Genomic DNA, 18,120 nt, shown 5'->3' on the forward strand with positions numbered 1-18,120 from the left:
CAATTTCAAATATTTTATTGATTTACAGTTCATAGAAGAAAATCAGTCGATTGAAATAAATGAATTATGCCTTAATCTATGGATTTTACATTGGGGCGCAGCCATGGGCGGGCTTTGGCCCACCCACTGGGGAGCCTGGATATACGTGGTCTGCGGTTGTGAGGCCGGTTGGGCATACGGCCGAATTCTCTAAAATGATGTTGGAAAAACTTATGCTCGAGAAATTAACATTAAATTCTCTGGCAACAGCTCTGTTGGACATTCCTGCAGTCAGCATACCAATTGCACACTCCCTCAAAACTTGATAAATCAGTGGCATTGTGTGGAGTGACAACTGCACATTTTAGGGTAGACTTTTATTTTCCCCAGCACAAGTTGCACCTGTGTAATGATCACGCTGTTTAATCAGTTTATTGATATGCCACAGTCAAGTGCATGGATTATATTGGCAAAGGAGAAATGCTTACAAATAGGGATGTAAACAAATTTGTGCACTACATTTTAGCATATGGAAAATGTCTGGGATGTTTCATTTCAGCTCATTAAACATGGGATCGACATGTTGCGTGCATATTTTTGTCCAGTATACGAGGCACGCCCAACTAGGACAGGTAGGCTATTGAAATTGAAGCAGCGTGTGAATAATGTGACAAATATGTACTTTTAATACAATAGGTAGGGCTAGGCTTTTTCCAAATAATCTCCAAGACCAAAAAATATTTTCATCCCAAAGTTATTTTATGACCATCGGCTCCCACCCGCAGTATGAAAAATGCCGACCGCGCCGCAATGATCTCTGTCGGGACCCGTAAGGCAGCCCTCTTACGGTGATGCACACACACATTTCAGTTTGGAAACAGCCAAATCGATCAAATCAAATCAAATTTATTTATATAGCCCTTCGTACAACAGCTGATATCTCAAAGTGCTGTACAGAAACCCAGCCTAAAACCCCAAACAGCAAGCAATGCAGGTGTAGAAGCACGGTGGCTAGGAAAAACTCCCTAGAAAGGCCAAAACCTAGGAAGAAACCTAGAGAGGAACCAGGCTATGTGGGGTGGCCAGTCATCTTCTGGCTGTGCCGGGTGGAGATTATAACAGAACATGGCCAAGATGTTCAAATGTTCATAAATGACCAGCATGGTCGAATAATAATAAGGCAGAACAGTTGAAACTGGAGCAGCAGCACGGTCAGGTGGACTGGGGACAGCAAGGAGTCATCATGTCAGGTAGTCCTGGGGCATGGTCCTAGGGATCAGGTCCTCTGAGAGAGAGAAAGAAAGAGAGAATTAGAGAGAGCATATGTGGGATGGCCAGTCCTCTTTTGGCTGTGCCGGGTGGAGATTATAACAGAACATGGCCAAGATGTTCAAATGTTCATACATGACCAGCATGGTCGAATAATAATAAGGCAGAACAGTTGAAACTGGAGCAGCAGCACGGCCAGGTGGACTGGGGACAGCAAGGAGTCATCATGTCAGGTAGTCCTGGGGCATGGTCCTAGGGCTCAGGTCCTCCGAGAGAGAGAAAGAAAGAGAGAAGGAGAGAATTAGAGAACGCACACTTAGATTCACACAGGACACCGAATAGGACAGGAGAAGTACTCCAAATATAACAAACTGACCCTAGCCCCCCGACACATAAACTACTGCAGCATAAATACTGGAGGCTGAGACAGGAGGGGTCAGGAGACACTGTGGCCCCATCCGAGGACACCCCCGGACAGGGCCAAACAGGAAGGATATAACCCCACCCACTTTGCCAAAGCACAGCCCCCACACCACTAGAGGGATATCTTCAACCACCAACTTACCATCCTGAGACAAGGCTGAGTATAGCCCACAAAGACCTCCGCGATGATCGCAAAGCTACACTGCAAGTCGCAACTTCTTCTAACACTTCAAAATAAGTTTGATAGCGATAAGACCGTAAGGTAGTTATTTTTATGCAATAAAAGTCTAATTGTAGAATGCCCTGATACTTCCTACGTTTACCTGTCAGTTTTGTGACATCTGGAAAGTAGTCCGCGCCGGAGTGCCTGCCCAAGGTGGATGACGTCACCACTGGAAGCTCGAGAAGCTCTGTGCTGCGGCTCGATTAGGAAATAGCTCCAGTTCTGATTAACCAAATTCCAACAGTATGCACGTTACAAAAAATCCCTGCTAACTCCACCAACTACCGAATTTAGTTTTAAGTATTTTGCGGCTAGAGAAAAAAGTGCTAAAAATATATTTAAAATAGTATTGTGGCTGGATGCTGTGCGAGAATTGTGACAAACTGACAGGCTGTCTGTCGAACTTATCTTTCTTTTCGAATCCGGAGGACATAAAATAATATAGAGGTAAGATAGATATTGATTTTGAGACATGACATGTAGTATTTTCATATTTTAGTATACGCTTTTCTTATTGTGACGTGTGTAATGTTTAAAGATTGCTCAGAACAACCTGCGTTTCTCTGAAATGTCAACAGACCACTGAGCATACCGCAAGCATTTTATTTGCAAAGCCTTTTACATTTAATTCATCTCGTGTCATGTTAATTTAGCTTTTTACGACCCGCGGAAAAAAATAAGCTGCACTGCTCTGTCAACAGAGCGCGCTGCTTATTATTGGACGTATTAGGTTACGAAATATGACCTTTTGGATATAATGTTAATGATACGTTAGAGACCCCACTGAGCAAGTTAGAACATGAAGAATCATAAGTATTGGTAAAACGTATTTTATAACATAAGGAAGTGAAATGTCAAAACCACAGAGCGTTTAGTGGGTGGGACACCCTATATATAATATGCTAACTCCAGGCTCTAGCCATATGTAACAAATGTGATTATTGTGGATTCTGCCACCATGAGCCTTAAGACACAACTCAAGGTAGCTAAGGGTAATTTTAACAAAATATAATTTGCATTCACTATTCCTTTAAAAACTCCCAGTTATGACCCCACCCAGTAGGTGGCCGTAATACACGATTTTTGTGTAGTTCTCCGACAAAAACCTCAAAGAAGAAGACGTAAAACCGAAGTGAGCCGTGACCAAAAACTATTTCCACGTTTGCGATTTTGTCATTTAGACGTTTTATTAACACCCTGGAACTCAAAATATTATTAATTTATCTACACAGCATCGCACACTTACCCCCAGGTATTATTTCATTCGCATTAGAGACAGGACTTGGTTGATAGACGTTATCTAGGTAACGCTAGCTAGTTGCGAAAGTTACCTAACGATGGCTGTGGTTTTTCACACTCAAATAGCCTCCATTATGGAGGTGCTAGCGAATGCAGCCGTGGCAGAGATTTGTAAACTCGTAGACGACGACTATGCAGTGTTTCGTTTGGAAGTAACTCAAAGCCAGAAAGAAAATGGGGCATTACGGAGGAAACTACAGTTACTGGAACTGAAGAAGGTGGCGCGAGAGCGCGCAGAAAGGACAATGCGAGAGCGCGTCCTCGCCAGTCGTCCCAGTAGTGTCAAGATCCTCGACCGATACAGAGGATTGACAAGAGGTACATTTTGCATGAGGCTGCGTAGCCTGTTGCCCCGTTACCCTCTGCACATGTGCCTTTGTGTTAGCCAGAATTGGGTCTTGGTTAGTTTTTGGATAGCCTAATTCGCCTGATTACTTATCTGTCTTGCAATATAACTTTGAGCATTGACAGTAGCTAACCAAACCACTTCTTTTCCACCAATAACTCTCTCGGGTGACTTACATCTCACTGGAGGCCACGTGAGCTTTGTGAAGCCAGGAGGACACAATACATGGAGAGATGACCAACCAATCACTGTTGATGAGGGGAGTGGAACCTCAACCCAGCATGTTATTGTGATAGAGGTTAGTGTAATAGTCAGAATAACAGTACATTTCAGAAAGGCTCCACTCAGCTATTCACTTGCTTACATGTACATCATTTATCTGCCATAGCGGAGCTTGTGTGACTTCTCTACGGCATTGTCACCCAATTCTACTCAATACTGTCAATAACCTCCCCTCTTCTTGTGTTAGTCTGCAGATGCTGCTGGTCCTGGGGTCAAGCAGGAGAGTTCTGAAGGAGAGGATGACCCACGGCACATCCAAACTGGAGTGCCTCCTGTAGCCATGGAGGACCCCATCACTGCCCCAGCGGCACCCAGGACCCGACGCAGCATCACGGAGGTTGGTGGAACACTGAATGCCACCCTCAAGTCAGAGACAGACACCAAGAATTTAACGGGTCTGGGGCGATTGGGCTGTCCTCCTGCTCTCCGCTCAGAATATTTACTTGATGGTAACCCAAGCACGAGGATGGATCTGTCCCATCAGGACTTAGGTGACACATTACAGACTGGCAATGATCCGTCCTGTTCATACGCTACAGAGATGATACCTGGTGACATGCCAGTCATCTTAGATACACAGACTAATCCAATGAGAGGGGACTGGAACCGGTACAGTAGTAGTGTATACACTGAAGGGTGCCTAGATAAGAAAGGGGAGGTTATAGTGATAGATGAGGTGACTGTGAAAGTGGAGGGTGCTGCTCCTCTGACATGGAATGCAGACAAGACTCACTTAGGAGAAGGCCACTCACAGGGCAACACCAGTGACTTCTTAGACTGCAGGGAAAGCTTAGAGACAAATCTAACTGTTGCAACCCACTCCCCTTTACACACGCTCAGGGATCACGACCCACTGTCCACGCCGATGTCACCTTCCGATTCACAATACCTTTTCGATCAGGTATTGAACTCAAACAACAGGGCTAGAGTCCAGGCTCGGGGAGGGGGAGCCACATCAGGCAATAGCAAAGAGAAACGGTTCCTCTGCATGTTCTGTAACAAAGGCTTCAGCAGCTCCCAGAAGGTGGAGATCCACCAGAGGGTCCACACAGGGGAGAAACCATACAGCTGTACCCAGTGTCATATGCGCTTCACCCAGGCTGGTGACCTGAAGAGGCACCAGAGGGTCCACACAGGGGTGAAACCCTTTAGCTGTACCCAGTGTCACATGAGCTTCACCCAGGCTGGCAACCTGAAGAGGCACCAGAGGGTCCACACAGGGGAGAAATCCTACAGCAACCCTCAAGTGTGAGAAGAGGTTCTCCCACCAGCACCAACTGAACATGCACTTAAGTCCACACGGGGGAAAGGCCATTTGCCTGTATGCACTACGGGAAGGGGTACTCCGAGGATACACCAGCAGAAAAAACATTCCACAGATTGACCTAGAAATGAACCATTCCACTTGATAGCTTCTGACGTTTAGATCAAACCATGCATTAAAGACAAAGATAATTGGTGTCAGCAGAAAAGCTCCACATATGCATTTGGAATAACAGATTTCAGTGTTGAATACTTCTGGGTAGAACATTGCATCCAGACATGATATAAGCCTAAAAAGTTGGTTTCATGGTGTTTGTACTGTGTAGGATATGATGTTCAACTACCTAATGTTTTTCCCAAGACACTTTTAATGAGAAAATGAATGCAGTTTATCAAGTTCATTCAGATTTTTAGTTGAGCCATATGTGTGGTTTTATATGGTGTATTTAAAATGTATGTTTAATAATCACAAAATGGGGCTTTTCATTAATTGAGACTCTCTTTAGTATATATCACATCTGCTCTCACCCTAGTCTTAAAACACCAGGCAGCGCTTTATAACCAATATACATTTTTTTTTTAATTAAAAAGCCATTCTGCATGCTTGAATGGACGCATTTTTGAATAGCTGTTTTTACATGGTCCTTCATATCGCCAGATTCTGACTCCGCTACAGTTAAGATGTTCCATTACCCAAAATAGGCTTAAATGTTGCTCAGATGAGTTACCCTGCCCTCCTAAGCCATGTGAGGCTGTTGTCACCACCCACAACACACAGACGAAGCTGTCGAGTCCCAGAAAATGAGCAGCGAGGCCTTACACACCTCTCTCATCACACAGTCAACCATTGGTCAGGTAGTGACCACCCTCCCCAGCTGGGACCTGCCCCGTAAGAGAGAAGAAATCAGGAGGAAAGAGCTGTCAAACATATGGCACGCAGCTATACATTTGTTATATCACTTTCTTCTATATATTTTTTGGGGGGTGGAGGGGAAACGAATTCATAATACATTAAAATGACTCAAACCAAATCGAAACTGTAAAAAATATAATTGACTTACATTTACAGTGCATTCAGAAAGTATTCAGACCCCTTGACTTTACACATTTTGTTAAGTTACAGCTTTATTCTAAAATGGATTAAATTGTTTTTCCCCCCTCAATCTACACACAATACCCCATAATGACAAAACAAAAACAGGTTTAGACATTTTTGCACGTTTATTAAGAATAAAAAACATATGTAAATGTGATAAGTATTCAGACCCTTTACTCAGTACTTTGTTGAAGCATCTTTGGCAGCGATTACAGCCTCGAGTCTTCTTGGGTATGACGCTGCAAGCTTGGTACATCTGTATTTGGGGAGTCTCTCCCATTCTTCTCCGTAGATCCTCTCAAGCGCTGTCAGGTTGGATGGGGAGCGTCACTGCACAGCTATTTTAAGGTCTCACCAGAGACGTTCGATCGATCGGGTTTAAATCTGGGCTCTGGCTGGGCCACAAGGACATTCAGAAACTTGTCCCGAAGCCACTCCTGCGCTGTCTTGGCTGTGTACTTAGGATCGTTGTCCTGCTGGAAGGTGAACCTTCGCCCCCAGTCGGAGGTCCTGAGCGCTCTGGAGCAGGTTTTCATCAAGGATCTCTGTACTTTGGTCCGTTCATCTTTCCCTCTCCTGACTAGTCTCCCAGTCCCTGAAAAACATTCCCACAGCATGATGCTGCCACCACCATGCTTCACAGTGGGGATGGTGCCAGGTTTCGCCCAGACGTGACGCTTGGCATTCAAGTCAAAGAGTTCAATCTTGGTTTCATCTGACCAGAGAATCTTGTTTCTCATGGTCTTTTGTGCCTTTTGGTAAACTCCAAGCGGGCTGTCCTGTGACTTTTACTGAGGAGTTGTCACGAACCTCGCCGAGGTTGGTGCCTCTTCCTGTTCGGGCGGTGCTCGGCGGTCGTCGTCGCCGGCCTATTAGCTGCCATCGATTCCCTTTCCGTTTGTTTTGGGTTATTGGTTAATTGGGTACACCTGTTTTGTATTAGGATTTGTTTGTAGGGTATTTAAGGGCACTAGGCCCGCTGGGTATTTGTGCGGGCTTGTTTTTGTTACTCTGTGTTTTGTTGGTGTGATTTATTATTGTATTTATTCTCCGGACTGTTTAGTCCTGTTGTTGTTTTGGACTAGCAACGTATTTACGCCCTGTGTGTTGGCGTGACTGTTTTTGTTGCGCTGGGGAATAAATCTGAGGAAAACGACTGAACCCTGCTCTCTGCGCCTGATTCCACCCACCACACCTAGTAGATCGTAACAGAAGCCCGCACCACCTGAAATGGAGTCAGCAGGAGCAGCGACCACTCCTCTCCCCACTATGGAGGAGCGCGTTCATCACCATACAGCTGTCCTCCATCGGATTGGTACCGCGATGGACCAGATGATGGAGAGGATGGAACGATGGGAGCGGAGTGGTCTCCCGACATCTACCCCAGCTCCCCCACTCCCGACACCACCTACTCCACCTACATCGTCCTCTGGGTCCGGCGCACTACGTCTCTCCCCCCCGAGGGAGTACGATGGAGCGGCTGCTGGGTGCCAGGGATTTTTGCTCCAGCTGGAGCTCTACCTGGCTACCGTGCGTCCGGCTCCCTCGGGTGAGGAGAGTGTGAGCCTCCTCGTCTCCTGTTTAACGGGCAGGGCCCTGGACTGGGCTAACGCAGTCTGGAACAGTCCAGACTCAGCTCGGGACAACTACCTGGAGTTCACTCGCCGTTTCCGAGCAGTGTTCGATCATCCACCAGAGGGTAAAGCAGCGGGTGAGCGACTGTTCCACCTCAGACAGGAGACGAGGAGCGCGCAGGACTTCGCGTTGGAGTTTAGGACCCTAGCTGCTGGTGCTGGGTGGAATGACAGGGCCCTGATGGACCATTACCGGTGTAGTCTCCGGGAGGACGTCCGCCGGGAGCTGGCTTGCAGGGACACAACTCTCTCCCTGGATGAACTAATAGACATGTCTATTCGATTGGACAACCTGCTAGCTGCCCGCGGGCGTTCAGAAGGGGTCCTGTTAATTCCACCGTCCAGCTCTCCCACTCCCACTCCGATGGAGTTGGGAGGAGCTGCATCTAGGGGGATCAGAGGGGGCTCCTCCTGCTCCTATTGTGGACGGAGAGGACACACTTCGGACCGGTGTTGGAGGAGTTCCTCTGGGAGTCGAGATGGTCGGCAGAGCGCTCCTCGGCCACCCCAGGTGAGTAAGCACCAAACTCACCCAGAGCTCCCTGTTGGTCACATGTTTTTGTTAATTTTTTTCCCTGCATTTTTCCCCTCTCTTCAGCATAAGGCGCTAGTCGATTCAGGCGCAGCTGTGAGCTTTATGGATCGTGGACTCGCCCGTAAATTGGGTATTCCGTTAGTGCAGATAGACCCACCTGTCCCCGTGCACTCCTTAGATAGCCGACCGCTAGGGTCAGGGCTGGTCAGGGAGGCCACGATTCCGCTGGACATGGTAACGCAGGGGAATCATAGGGAGAGGATCAGTTTCTACCTTATTGATTCACCTGGGTTTCCGGTGGTGTTGGGGGTTCCCTGGCTGGCTATTCACAATCCCCTTATTTCCTGGAAACAGGGGGCTCTTAAGGGGTGGTCAGACGAGTGTTCAGAGAGGTGTTTAGGAGTTTCCATCGGTGCCACGACGGTGGAGAGTCCAGACCAGGTTTCCACCGTGCGCATTCCCCCAGAATATGCCGATTTGGCTATCGCTTTTAGTAAGAGGAAAGCGACCAAATTACCACCCCATCGACGGTGGGATTGCGTGATAAACCTCCTGGAGAACGCTGCACTTCCCCGGAGTCATGTGTACCCACTGTCACAGGAGGAGACGCTGGCTATGGAAACATATGTCACGGAAGCTCTGAGACAGGGGTACATTCGGCCCTCCATGTCACCCGTCTCCTCGAGTTTCTTTTTTGTGAGGAAAAAGGAGGGAGGTCTGCGTCCGTGCATTGATTATCGAGGTCTCAATTCGATCACAGTGGGTTTTAGTTATCCGCTACCTCTCATCGCTACGGCGGTGGAATCATTCCACGGAGCGCGTTTCTTCACAAAACTGGACCTCAGGAGCGCGTATAATCTGGTGCGTATTCGGGGAGGAGACGAGTGGAAAACAGCGTTTAGTACCACATCAGGCCACTATGAGTACCCCGTCATGCCGTATGGGTTGAAAAATGCTCCAGCCGTCTTTCAATCCTTTGTAGATGAGATTCTCAGGGACTTGCACGGGCAGGGTGTGGTAGTCTATATTGATGACATCTTGATTTATTCTGCCACACGCGCCGCGCATGTTTCCCTGGTGCGCAAGGTTCTTGGGCGACTGCTGGAGCATGACCTATACGTCAAGGCTGAAAAATGTGTGTTTTCCAAACCAGCCGTTTCCTTCCTGGGTTATCGCATTTCCAGCTCGGGGATGATGATGGAGTGTGACCGCGTTAATGCCGTGCGTAATTGGCCGACTCCGACCACGGTAAAGGAGGTGCAGCGGTTTTTAGGGTTTGCCAATTACTACCGGAGGTTTATCCGGGGTTTTGGCCAAGTAGCGGCGCCCATTACCTCACTGCTGAAGGGAGGGCCGGTGCGTTTGCGGTGGTCAGCAGAGGCTGATGGAGCCTTCAACCAGTTGAAGGCACTGTTCACTGGGGCTCCCGTGTTGGCGCATCCGGACCCTTCGTTAGCATTCATAGTGGAGGTGGATGCGTCCGAGGCTGGGGTTGGAGCCGTGCTGTCTCAGCGCTCGGGTACGCCACCGAAGCTCCGTCCCTGCGCTTTCTTTTCTAAGAAGCTGGGTCCGGCAGAGCGGAACTATGATGTGGGGGACCGGGAGTTACTAGCTATGGTAAAGGCCCTGAAGGTGTGGAGACACTGGCTAGAGGGGGCTAAACACCCTTTTCTCATCTGGACTGATCACCGTAATCTGGAGTATATTCGTGCAGCGAGGAGACTGAATCCGCGCCAGGCTAGGTGGGCCATGTTCTTTACACGTTTTAGATTTACGATCTCTTACAGACCAGGTTCCCTCAACACTAAGGCCGACGCGCTGTCCCGTCTCTATGACACTGAGGACCGGTCTATCGAACCCACTCCCATCCTTCCTGCTTCTCGGCTGGTGGCCCCAGTGGTATGGGAGGTGGACGCGGACATCGAGCGGGCGTTGAGGGTTGAACCTGCGCCTGCACAGTGTCCGACTGGCAGAAGTTACGTACCGCTTGGTGTTCGTGATAAGTTGATTCGGTGGGCTCACACACTACCGTCTGCGGGTCATCCGGGGATCGATAGGACAGTGCGGGGTCTTAGAGGGAAATACTGGTGGCCCACCTTAGCTAGGGACGTGAGGCTCTATGTCTCTTCCTGTTCGGTATGCGCCCAGAGTAAGGCTCCTAGGCACCTTCCTAGAGGGAAGTTACAGCCCCTCCCGATTCCACAACGGCCATGGTCCCATCTCTCGGTAGATTTCCTTACTGATCTTCCCCCATCTCAGGGGAACACTACCGTTTTGGTCGTTGTGGATCGGTTCTCTAAGTCCTGCCGTCTCCTCCCATTGCCTGGTCTCCCTACGGCCCTACAGACTGCAGAGGCTCTTTTTACCCACGTCTTCCGGCACTATGGGGTCCCAGAGGATATCGTCTCCGATCGGGGTCCCCAGTTCACATCTCGGGTTTGGAAGGCGTTTATGGAGCGTCTGGGGATCTCGGTCAGCCTTACCTCTGGTTATCACCCCGAAAGTAATGGGCAGGTGGAGAGAGTAAACCAGGAAGTGGGCAGGTTTCTGAGGTCGTATTGCCAGGACCGGCCAGGAGAATGGGCAAGGTACGTCCCATGGGCAGAGTTAGCCCAGAATTCTCTTCGGCATTCGTCCACGAATATGTCGCCATTCGAATGTGTACTGGGTTACCAGCCGGTCCTGGCTCCGTGGCATCAGAGTCAGACCGAGGCTCCTGCGGTGGAGGAGTGGGTACAGCGCTCTAGAGAGACCTGGCGGGCAGTCCAGGATTCTCTCAGGCAGGCCAGTGAACGGCAGAAGAGAGACGCTGACCGCCACCGCAGTGAGGCCCCGGTGTTCGCACCAGGGGACAGGGTCTGGCTCTCGACCCGAAACCTGTCCCTCCGCCTGCCCTGCCGGAAGCTGGGGCCGCAGTGTGTGGGGCCATTTAAAGTCCTGAGGAGGATAAACGAGGTGTGTTATAGATTGCAACTTCCCTCTTATTATCGTATTAACCCCTCGTTTCATGTGTCTCTCCTCAGGCCGGTGGTAGCTGGTCCCCTACAAGACAGTGAGGTGCCGGAGGTCCCTCCACCCCCTCTGGACATCGAGGGGTCCCCGGCGTACACAGTACGAGCTATTCTGGACTCGAGACGCCGGGTGAGGGGCCTGCAGTACCTCGTGGACTGGGAGGGGTACGGTCCGGAGGAGAGGTGCTGGGTACCGGGGAGGGACATTTTAGATCCCTCCCTCTTGAGGGATTTCCATCGCCTCCACCCGGATCGCCCTGCGCCTCGTCCTCCGGGTCGTCCTCGAGGCCGGGGTCGGCGCGCTGCGGGAGCCGCGCGTCAGGGGGGGGGTACTGTCACGAACCTCGCCGAGGTTGGTGCCTCTTCCTGTTCGGGCGGTGCTCGGCGGTCGTCGTCGCCGGCCTATTAGCTGCCATCGATTCCCTTTCCGTTTGTTTTGGGTTATTGGTTAATTGGGTACACCTGTTTTGTATTAGGATTTGTTTGTAGGGTATTTAAGGGCACTAGGCCCGCTGGGTATTTGTGCGGGCTTGTTTTTGTTACTCTGTGTTTTGTTGGTGTGATTTATTATTGTATTTATTCTCCGGACTGTTTAGTCCTGTTGTTGTTTTGGACTAGCAACGTATTTACGCCCTGTGTGTTGGCGTGACTGTTTTTGTTGCGCTGGGGAATAAATCTGAGGAAAACGACTGAACCCTGCTCTCTGCGCCTGATTCCACCCACCACACCTAGTAGATCGTAACAGGAGTGGCTTCCGTCTGGCCACTCTACCATAAAGGCCTGATTGGTGGAGTGCTGCAGAGATGGTTGTCCTTCTGGAAGTTTCTCCCATCTCCACAGAGGAACTCTGGAGCTCTGTCAGAGTGACCATCGAGTTCTTGGTCACCTCAGGTTCTCCACTGATTACTCTGTTTGGCCGGGTGGCCAGCTCTAGGAAGAGTCTTGGTGGTTCCAAACTTCTCCCATTTAAGAATGATGGAGGCCACTGTTTTTGGGGACCTTCAATGCTGCAGACATTTTTTGGTACCCTTCCCAGATCTGTGCCTCGACACAATCCTGTCTCGGAGCACTACGGACAATTCCTGTTGGCTCTCCACAACCGACTGGCCGGTCCTCAGCGGGGTTCCATCCAGAAGGGGTCTCCCCCTTCCCTGGAGAACGGAGCTGTTCTCGACCCAACCAACCAGCCATGGAGATACGTTACTCGCCGTGGAAGTCAAAGACGGCAGCCTCTAGAAATGGGTTTCCTTGGAGATGTTGATCCCGGACCCGACACAGCTTTGCCGCCCTGGATCCAGAGGTTCCAGCGCCGCCGCCTTTGGGGGTTTGCCATTCAAGATCGGATCCGGAGGTACCTATGTCTTTGTCCTCAGTTCTGTCTCCCTCTCCGGTGACATCTACCTCGGGTTCAGATCCTCGGGGGCTCCCACCCGCATCAAACCGTGAGGCTGCCTGAGAGACCTACCCATTTGACATCGCCAGCTGTCATCATAAGCAGCTCTATGGTGGGAAACATCTCGGTTCCCAGGGCAAAAACCCTGTGCAACCCAGGAGCACGAGTACAGAACATCACAAGGCTGCTTCCGACTGTTCTACGACAGATGCCGGTAGCTGACACTGTCGTAGTCCATGTGGGGTCAAACGACATCAGGAGGGCTAGCTTGGAATATCTGAAAATTGATTTTAAAGAACTGATTTTAGCATTTAAAAGACTAAAAAAAACAGCCAATCAGGTGCCACAGAATGACTTTTGCAGTTGGCTCAGAACAGGGCAGCACGGCTGGCCCTTAAAAGTACATGGAGAGCTAACATTAATGACATGCATGTCAATCTCTCATGGCTCAAAGTGAAAGAGAGATTGACTTCCTCATTACTTGTTTTTGTCTGTTTTAAAATCCAAGCGCACAGCTCGGACACCCATGCATACCCCACAAGACATGCCACAAGAGGTCTCTTCACAGCCCCCAAGTCCAGAACAGACTGGGAGGCGCACAGTACTACATAGAGTAATAGCTACACGGGCCCCAGGATACACAGTGTATTGTGAATTCTGTAATGAATGTATTGTAATGTAAAATTATATAACCGCCTTAATTTTGCCAGACCCCAGGAAGAGTAGCTGCTGTCTTGGCAGGAACTAATGGGGATCCATAATATGCAAATGGAAACGAGATATATCTGAGCTAAGGGTCCAAATACTGTGAATACTTTTAGAGAGATGGTAAACATAGGCTACTTACTTGTTATAGCCTTTCACATCTCCTGTTTCTGATGTACAAGTACACCCCTGGACAAGACGGGCTAAGGCCCTATTGCAGGGCCCTAGCCCGAATCTAGCTCCTTAATGCTGAGTGCCAAGCGGAGACGCATCAGGGCCCGTTTTTACAGTCTTTGGTATGACTCGGCCAGGGATTGAACTCACAATCTTCCAATCTCAGGGCAGACACTAACCATAAGGCCACTGAGTTGATCAGACTATAACAAGGACAGTCCCTATATGCCGCACACCTATGGCAGTGGTAGAAACAGTTAACCTTGTTCAGTCGTCCGTTATTATTATTATTTTTTATTTTTGGGTGGGCCCTAAGTGTCAGCCCGAACAGTCCCTGATATTCCCTGCCCTGCAGTGAGAAGAGAGGAGGGTCAGAGGAAATCTTTTGGAAAACAGGATCAGACATGGGGACATTCCAATGTTACTTAATGGCTCCCTTGATGTGATATGTAGTGTAAAGATGCATTTAAAAAAATCTTTCTCTTTTATCCCTTCTGGTTGAGGTCTCATCAAGGATATGTACTCTACTGAGAGCATCATCAAGCCATTCTTTAGGGTATGGACAGGCCTCAAGCTGTCTACATTTTCATAGCCTAATTGTGTTTTTCAACATATGTTTTACTTATTTTCTACTCTATTCTTGCTAACACACTGTTCTTTATAAACACGTCTGCTCACAGCTTTAAAAAAAACTGATCATAGGAGATTTGATGTAATGTAATAAGCAGTACCGTATTTCAAAGAACAGCACGCATACCTTTTTCATTTAACTACACCCTTCCAGCTATGACGCCAACCAATAAGATCATTTCTCTTAAGTAAACGGAAGGGAACAAGGACCTAGAACGATTTCGATGTTATCGTTGTTATTGTGATCTAGACGTTTATTAACACCCTGGAACACAAAATATGATTAATTTAACTGCACAGCATCACACACTTACCCCAGGTAGTCTTTAATTCGCGCTGGAGACAGGAATTGGTTCATATATGTTATCTAGCTAACTGCTAACAATGGCTGACTATATGGTTTTTCACACTCAAATAGCCTCCATCATGGAGGAGCTAGCCAATGCAGCCGTGGCAGATATCTGTAAACTCGTAGACGACGACTATGCAGTGTTTCGTTTGGAAATAACTCAAAGCCAGAAAGAAAACAGGGCATTGCGGAGGAAACTAGAGCTACTGGAACTGAAGGTGGCACGGGAGCGGGAAGAGAGGACAACGAGAGAGCGCGTCCTCGCCAGTCGTCCCAGTAGTGTCAAGATCCTCGACCGATACAGAGGAATGACAAGAGGTACATTCTGCAGAAGGCCCCCATTCCCCTCTGCGCATGTGTTCAGATGTGTTACAGAATTGGGTCTTTATCAGTTTTTGGATAGTATACCATACTTCCCCTGATTACAAGGCTATCTTGCACATATTTTTATTTAACCAGCCAGGTCAATTAAGAACAAATTCTTCTTGCACAAAGATTCTTTATTGAATTTCCTATTGTCATACTAAATTTTTAAAAAGTAATGCATGGAACATAATCAATCAATAAATAGTGTATTAACAAGTTATGAGAAGTTACCTTACATCCAGGGCCAGATTACCGAATAGGCATTAATAGGCTCTATTTTAATTTCACCTGACCAAAGCACCGGTTCCATTCCAAGTGCCAATGCCATGTAGCAAACTCCAGGCATTTACATTTGTTGCTTGTCATATTAATCAGGCTGTAATACACAATGAATTGATATATACAGCCTGAAACTAAATGGGATGGGCATTGACATTTTTTGACTGTTGGAGTACTCGCATGCTTTTTTTTGGGGGGGGGGATATTTTTAGAACACAAGGAAAAATGTGTGCATTTATCTATATGCCAACAGATTGCAACAATGCCTAATTTATCATAACCATTAGAGATAAAGTCCGAATTGCTAAATTGCCCCGTATATATTCAGTCATTTAAAAAGCAAGCTCAATTTAAGATTAATTTATTGAAACTGTAATATCAACTGGTAGTAACTGGATTGTTCTCAATCCTCACCTGATTCAGAATATACCATTTTCATTATCCTGGCATGCTTGGTTCAATAGCTATTGACGATGAAAAACGAATATCCAGTATAAAACTAATTTTACCTCAGTGCCAAACTGAACCATACCACCTACCAGCTCTCTGAAAAGTTGGGTAAACAATACTTTCCAGTCTATATTTTTTCTCAAATTTCACAGCTGCTAGAGTAAGTTTAAATGTATAGTATGTACATTTACACAATTTTGCAAGAATTTGTTTCAGGCTGTAAATACCAATTAATTGTGTATTACAGGCTTATTAATCAGAATCATTTGTTGAATAACATGAAATCGAGTTCTATGGCCACGCACACCAGTGGTGGGTTTGTCATCAAAATGAGAATGTGGTGGGTTTGTCGTTGAAATGAGAATGCATGTGCAGAAAATAACCCCATGCCCTACTGTAAAGTATGGTGGTGGATCTTTGGTCCTGGAGCCCTTTAACGTCAACGGCATAATGAACTTTACACAGTTGTAGACAATGTCAATAGTGTACAATATAGCGTTGAGCATTGACAGTACCTAACCTAACCAACTCTTTTCCTCCAATCACTCTCTCAGGTGAAGGACATCTCACTAGAGGCCACAGGAGCTTTGTGAAGCCAGCTATAGATGAGGGGAGTGGAACCTCAACCCAGCACGTTATCATGATAGAGGTTAGTGTCATAGTGTAACATGAAAAATTACAGTACGTCAAATGTGGCCCATTAATTAATTTCAGAAAGGCTTCCCTCAGCTATTCAGTCATGTACATCCTCATGTATCTGCCATAGGGGAGTTTGTGAGACTTCCCTATGACATTGTTATCCAATTCAACTCATGTACCGATATTAACCTCCTCTCTTGTCTCAGTCTGCAGATGGAGAAGCTGCAGGTCCTGGGGTCAAGCAGGAGAGGTCTGAAGGAGAGGTCCCACAACACAGAAGAGACATCGAGATTGGAGCGCCCCCTGTTGCCACGGAGAACCGCGCCGACACGCCCCAACCCAGGCCCTGCCGCAGCATCACAGAGGTCAGTATAATTCAGAACACCGTCTTCAAGTCAGAGACAGACACAGAGACTTTAAACACAAAGGCTCTTGCACACAGGATCTGACCACAGATCAGACCCTGAGAGACTGGGCTTTCCTGCTCCTGGCTCAGAGTATTTACTTTACGGTAACCCGAGCATGAGGACGATTCAATCCCATTGGGACCCTGACAACATGCCCTTGGGTTTAGAGACACAGACCTACCTGTCAAGAGAGGACTGGAACCAGTACAGTAGTAGTGTATAGGAACCAAACAGTGGTGAAATCCTTCATCTGTACCCAGTGTCATATGCGCTTTACCCAAGCTGGCCATCTGAAGAGGCACCAGATGGTCCACACAGGAGAAATCCTACAGCTGGCCCCAGTGTGAGAAGAGGTTCTTCCAACAGCACCAACTGAAGAGGCACCAGATGGTCCACATAGGAGAAAGGCCATTCGGTGGTACACACTGCGGGAAGAGGTTCTCAGAGAGGTGCTACCTCACGATACACCAGCAGAAAAACCATTCCACTCTGCTGCTGGCATAAACCACGTTTCCATCCACAGATGACAATCATGGCAGCTGTGATGGACAAATATAAATATTCTTGTTCGTTGCCATAATAATCTCATAATGTGGATAGCCTACCTCCACTGTATCTGAGAGCTGTTGTCTAGAGCGCAGGTACCAAGACCAGAGTAGGTACATTTGCTATTTAACGCAAGGGTTTGTGACAAAACGGTAGAGTTGAAAATGTGATGGAAACATTGAATGGAAATACTGTACTTTTGATGTTTATTCTGTACATGAAGACTTAAGCGAAAAGGTATGTTTTGTGTGCACTACGTCATCAAGCACTGAATTTGACCTGCAACAAGTCTGTTTGGTGGAAACATACCTCTGGTGGGAACATCCGCATATTTTCTTGAAAATCTGTCATCGGTTGAATGGATACCCAGCTATAGAAAGTAACCATTCCACTCGATAGCTTCTGACGTTTAGATCAAACCCTGCATTAAAGACAAAGATTAATTTTCATTGTTTTCAGCAGAAAAAAATTGACATTCATTTGTAATAAAGACAGTAACAGAATCAGTGTTGAATCAGTATTCCTGGGTAGAATATTGCATCCAGACATTGTGTGATATATATATATATATATATCAGGCATATATAAGCCTAAAAAGTCTGTTACATATTGAGTTTGTACTGAGTATGATGTGTTTCATTACTTCCATTCAACTACTTCATTATATATACTGTATATAAGGCATATAGAATGGGGTCCTAAATTATTGACACTCTTGATAAACTATAGTATTTTCCCTGATATTTATCAAGGGTGCCAATCATTTTGCAGTTACATTTACATGTACAGGAATTTGACTTTGTGAAATTGTATAGGACTCAA

The 18,120-nt window shown here is 47.3% G+C and overlaps 2 protein-coding genes and 1 long non-coding RNA gene across 4 annotated transcripts in view; 2 read left to right on the forward strand and 1 right to left on the reverse strand.

Moving 5' to 3' along the window:
• LOC149980149 (uncharacterized) lies at positions 1 to 14,911 on the reverse strand. Of its 2 annotated transcripts, XR_016483879.1 has the most exons (4): positions 3,141 to 3,424; positions 1,995 to 2,116; positions 1,384 to 1,514; positions 1 to 1,264 (listed from the first exon to the last, which is right to left on the reverse strand). It is a non-coding gene; the product is annotated as an uncharacterized LOC149980149 (long non-coding RNA). The 2 variants fall into 2 exon arrangements; XR_016483880.1 differs by lacking the exons at positions 1,995 to 2,116; positions 3,141 to 3,424 and adding an exon at positions 14,577 to 14,911.
• Positions 2,440 to 5,311, forward strand: LOC110534704 (uncharacterized). The gene is given in 6 exon segments (XM_036934531.2): positions 2,440 to 3,511; positions 3,728 to 3,837; positions 4,009 to 5,067; positions 5,069 to 5,112; positions 5,114 to 5,167; positions 5,169 to 5,311. Coding segments are annotated over 6 exon segments (1,584 nt in total). The 5' UTR covers positions 2,440 to 3,231; the 3' UTR covers positions 5,206 to 5,311.
• Positions 14,424 to 18,120, forward strand: part of LOC110534730 (uncharacterized) — a 22,316-nt gene continuing 18,619 nt past the window's right edge. The window contains exons 1-3 of the mRNA XM_090187513.1: positions 14,424 to 14,929; positions 16,261 to 16,355; positions 16,552 to 16,710. Of these exons, the coding sequence (XP_090043639.1) occupies positions 14,647 to 14,929; positions 16,261 to 16,355; positions 16,552 to 16,710 (537 nt within the window). The 5' untranslated portion in view covers positions 14,424 to 14,646. The remainder of the gene's footprint in view (positions 14,930 to 16,260; positions 16,356 to 16,551; positions 16,711 to 18,120) is intronic.

Source organism: Oncorhynchus mykiss, chromosome 10 (genome assembly GCF_057628025.1).
Source record: "Oncorhynchus mykiss isolate SJ-2025 chromosome 10, ASM5762802v1, whole genome shotgun sequence".
In the NCBI taxonomy this organism is placed as follows: Eukaryota; Metazoa; Chordata; class Actinopteri; order Salmoniformes; family Salmonidae; genus Oncorhynchus; species Oncorhynchus mykiss.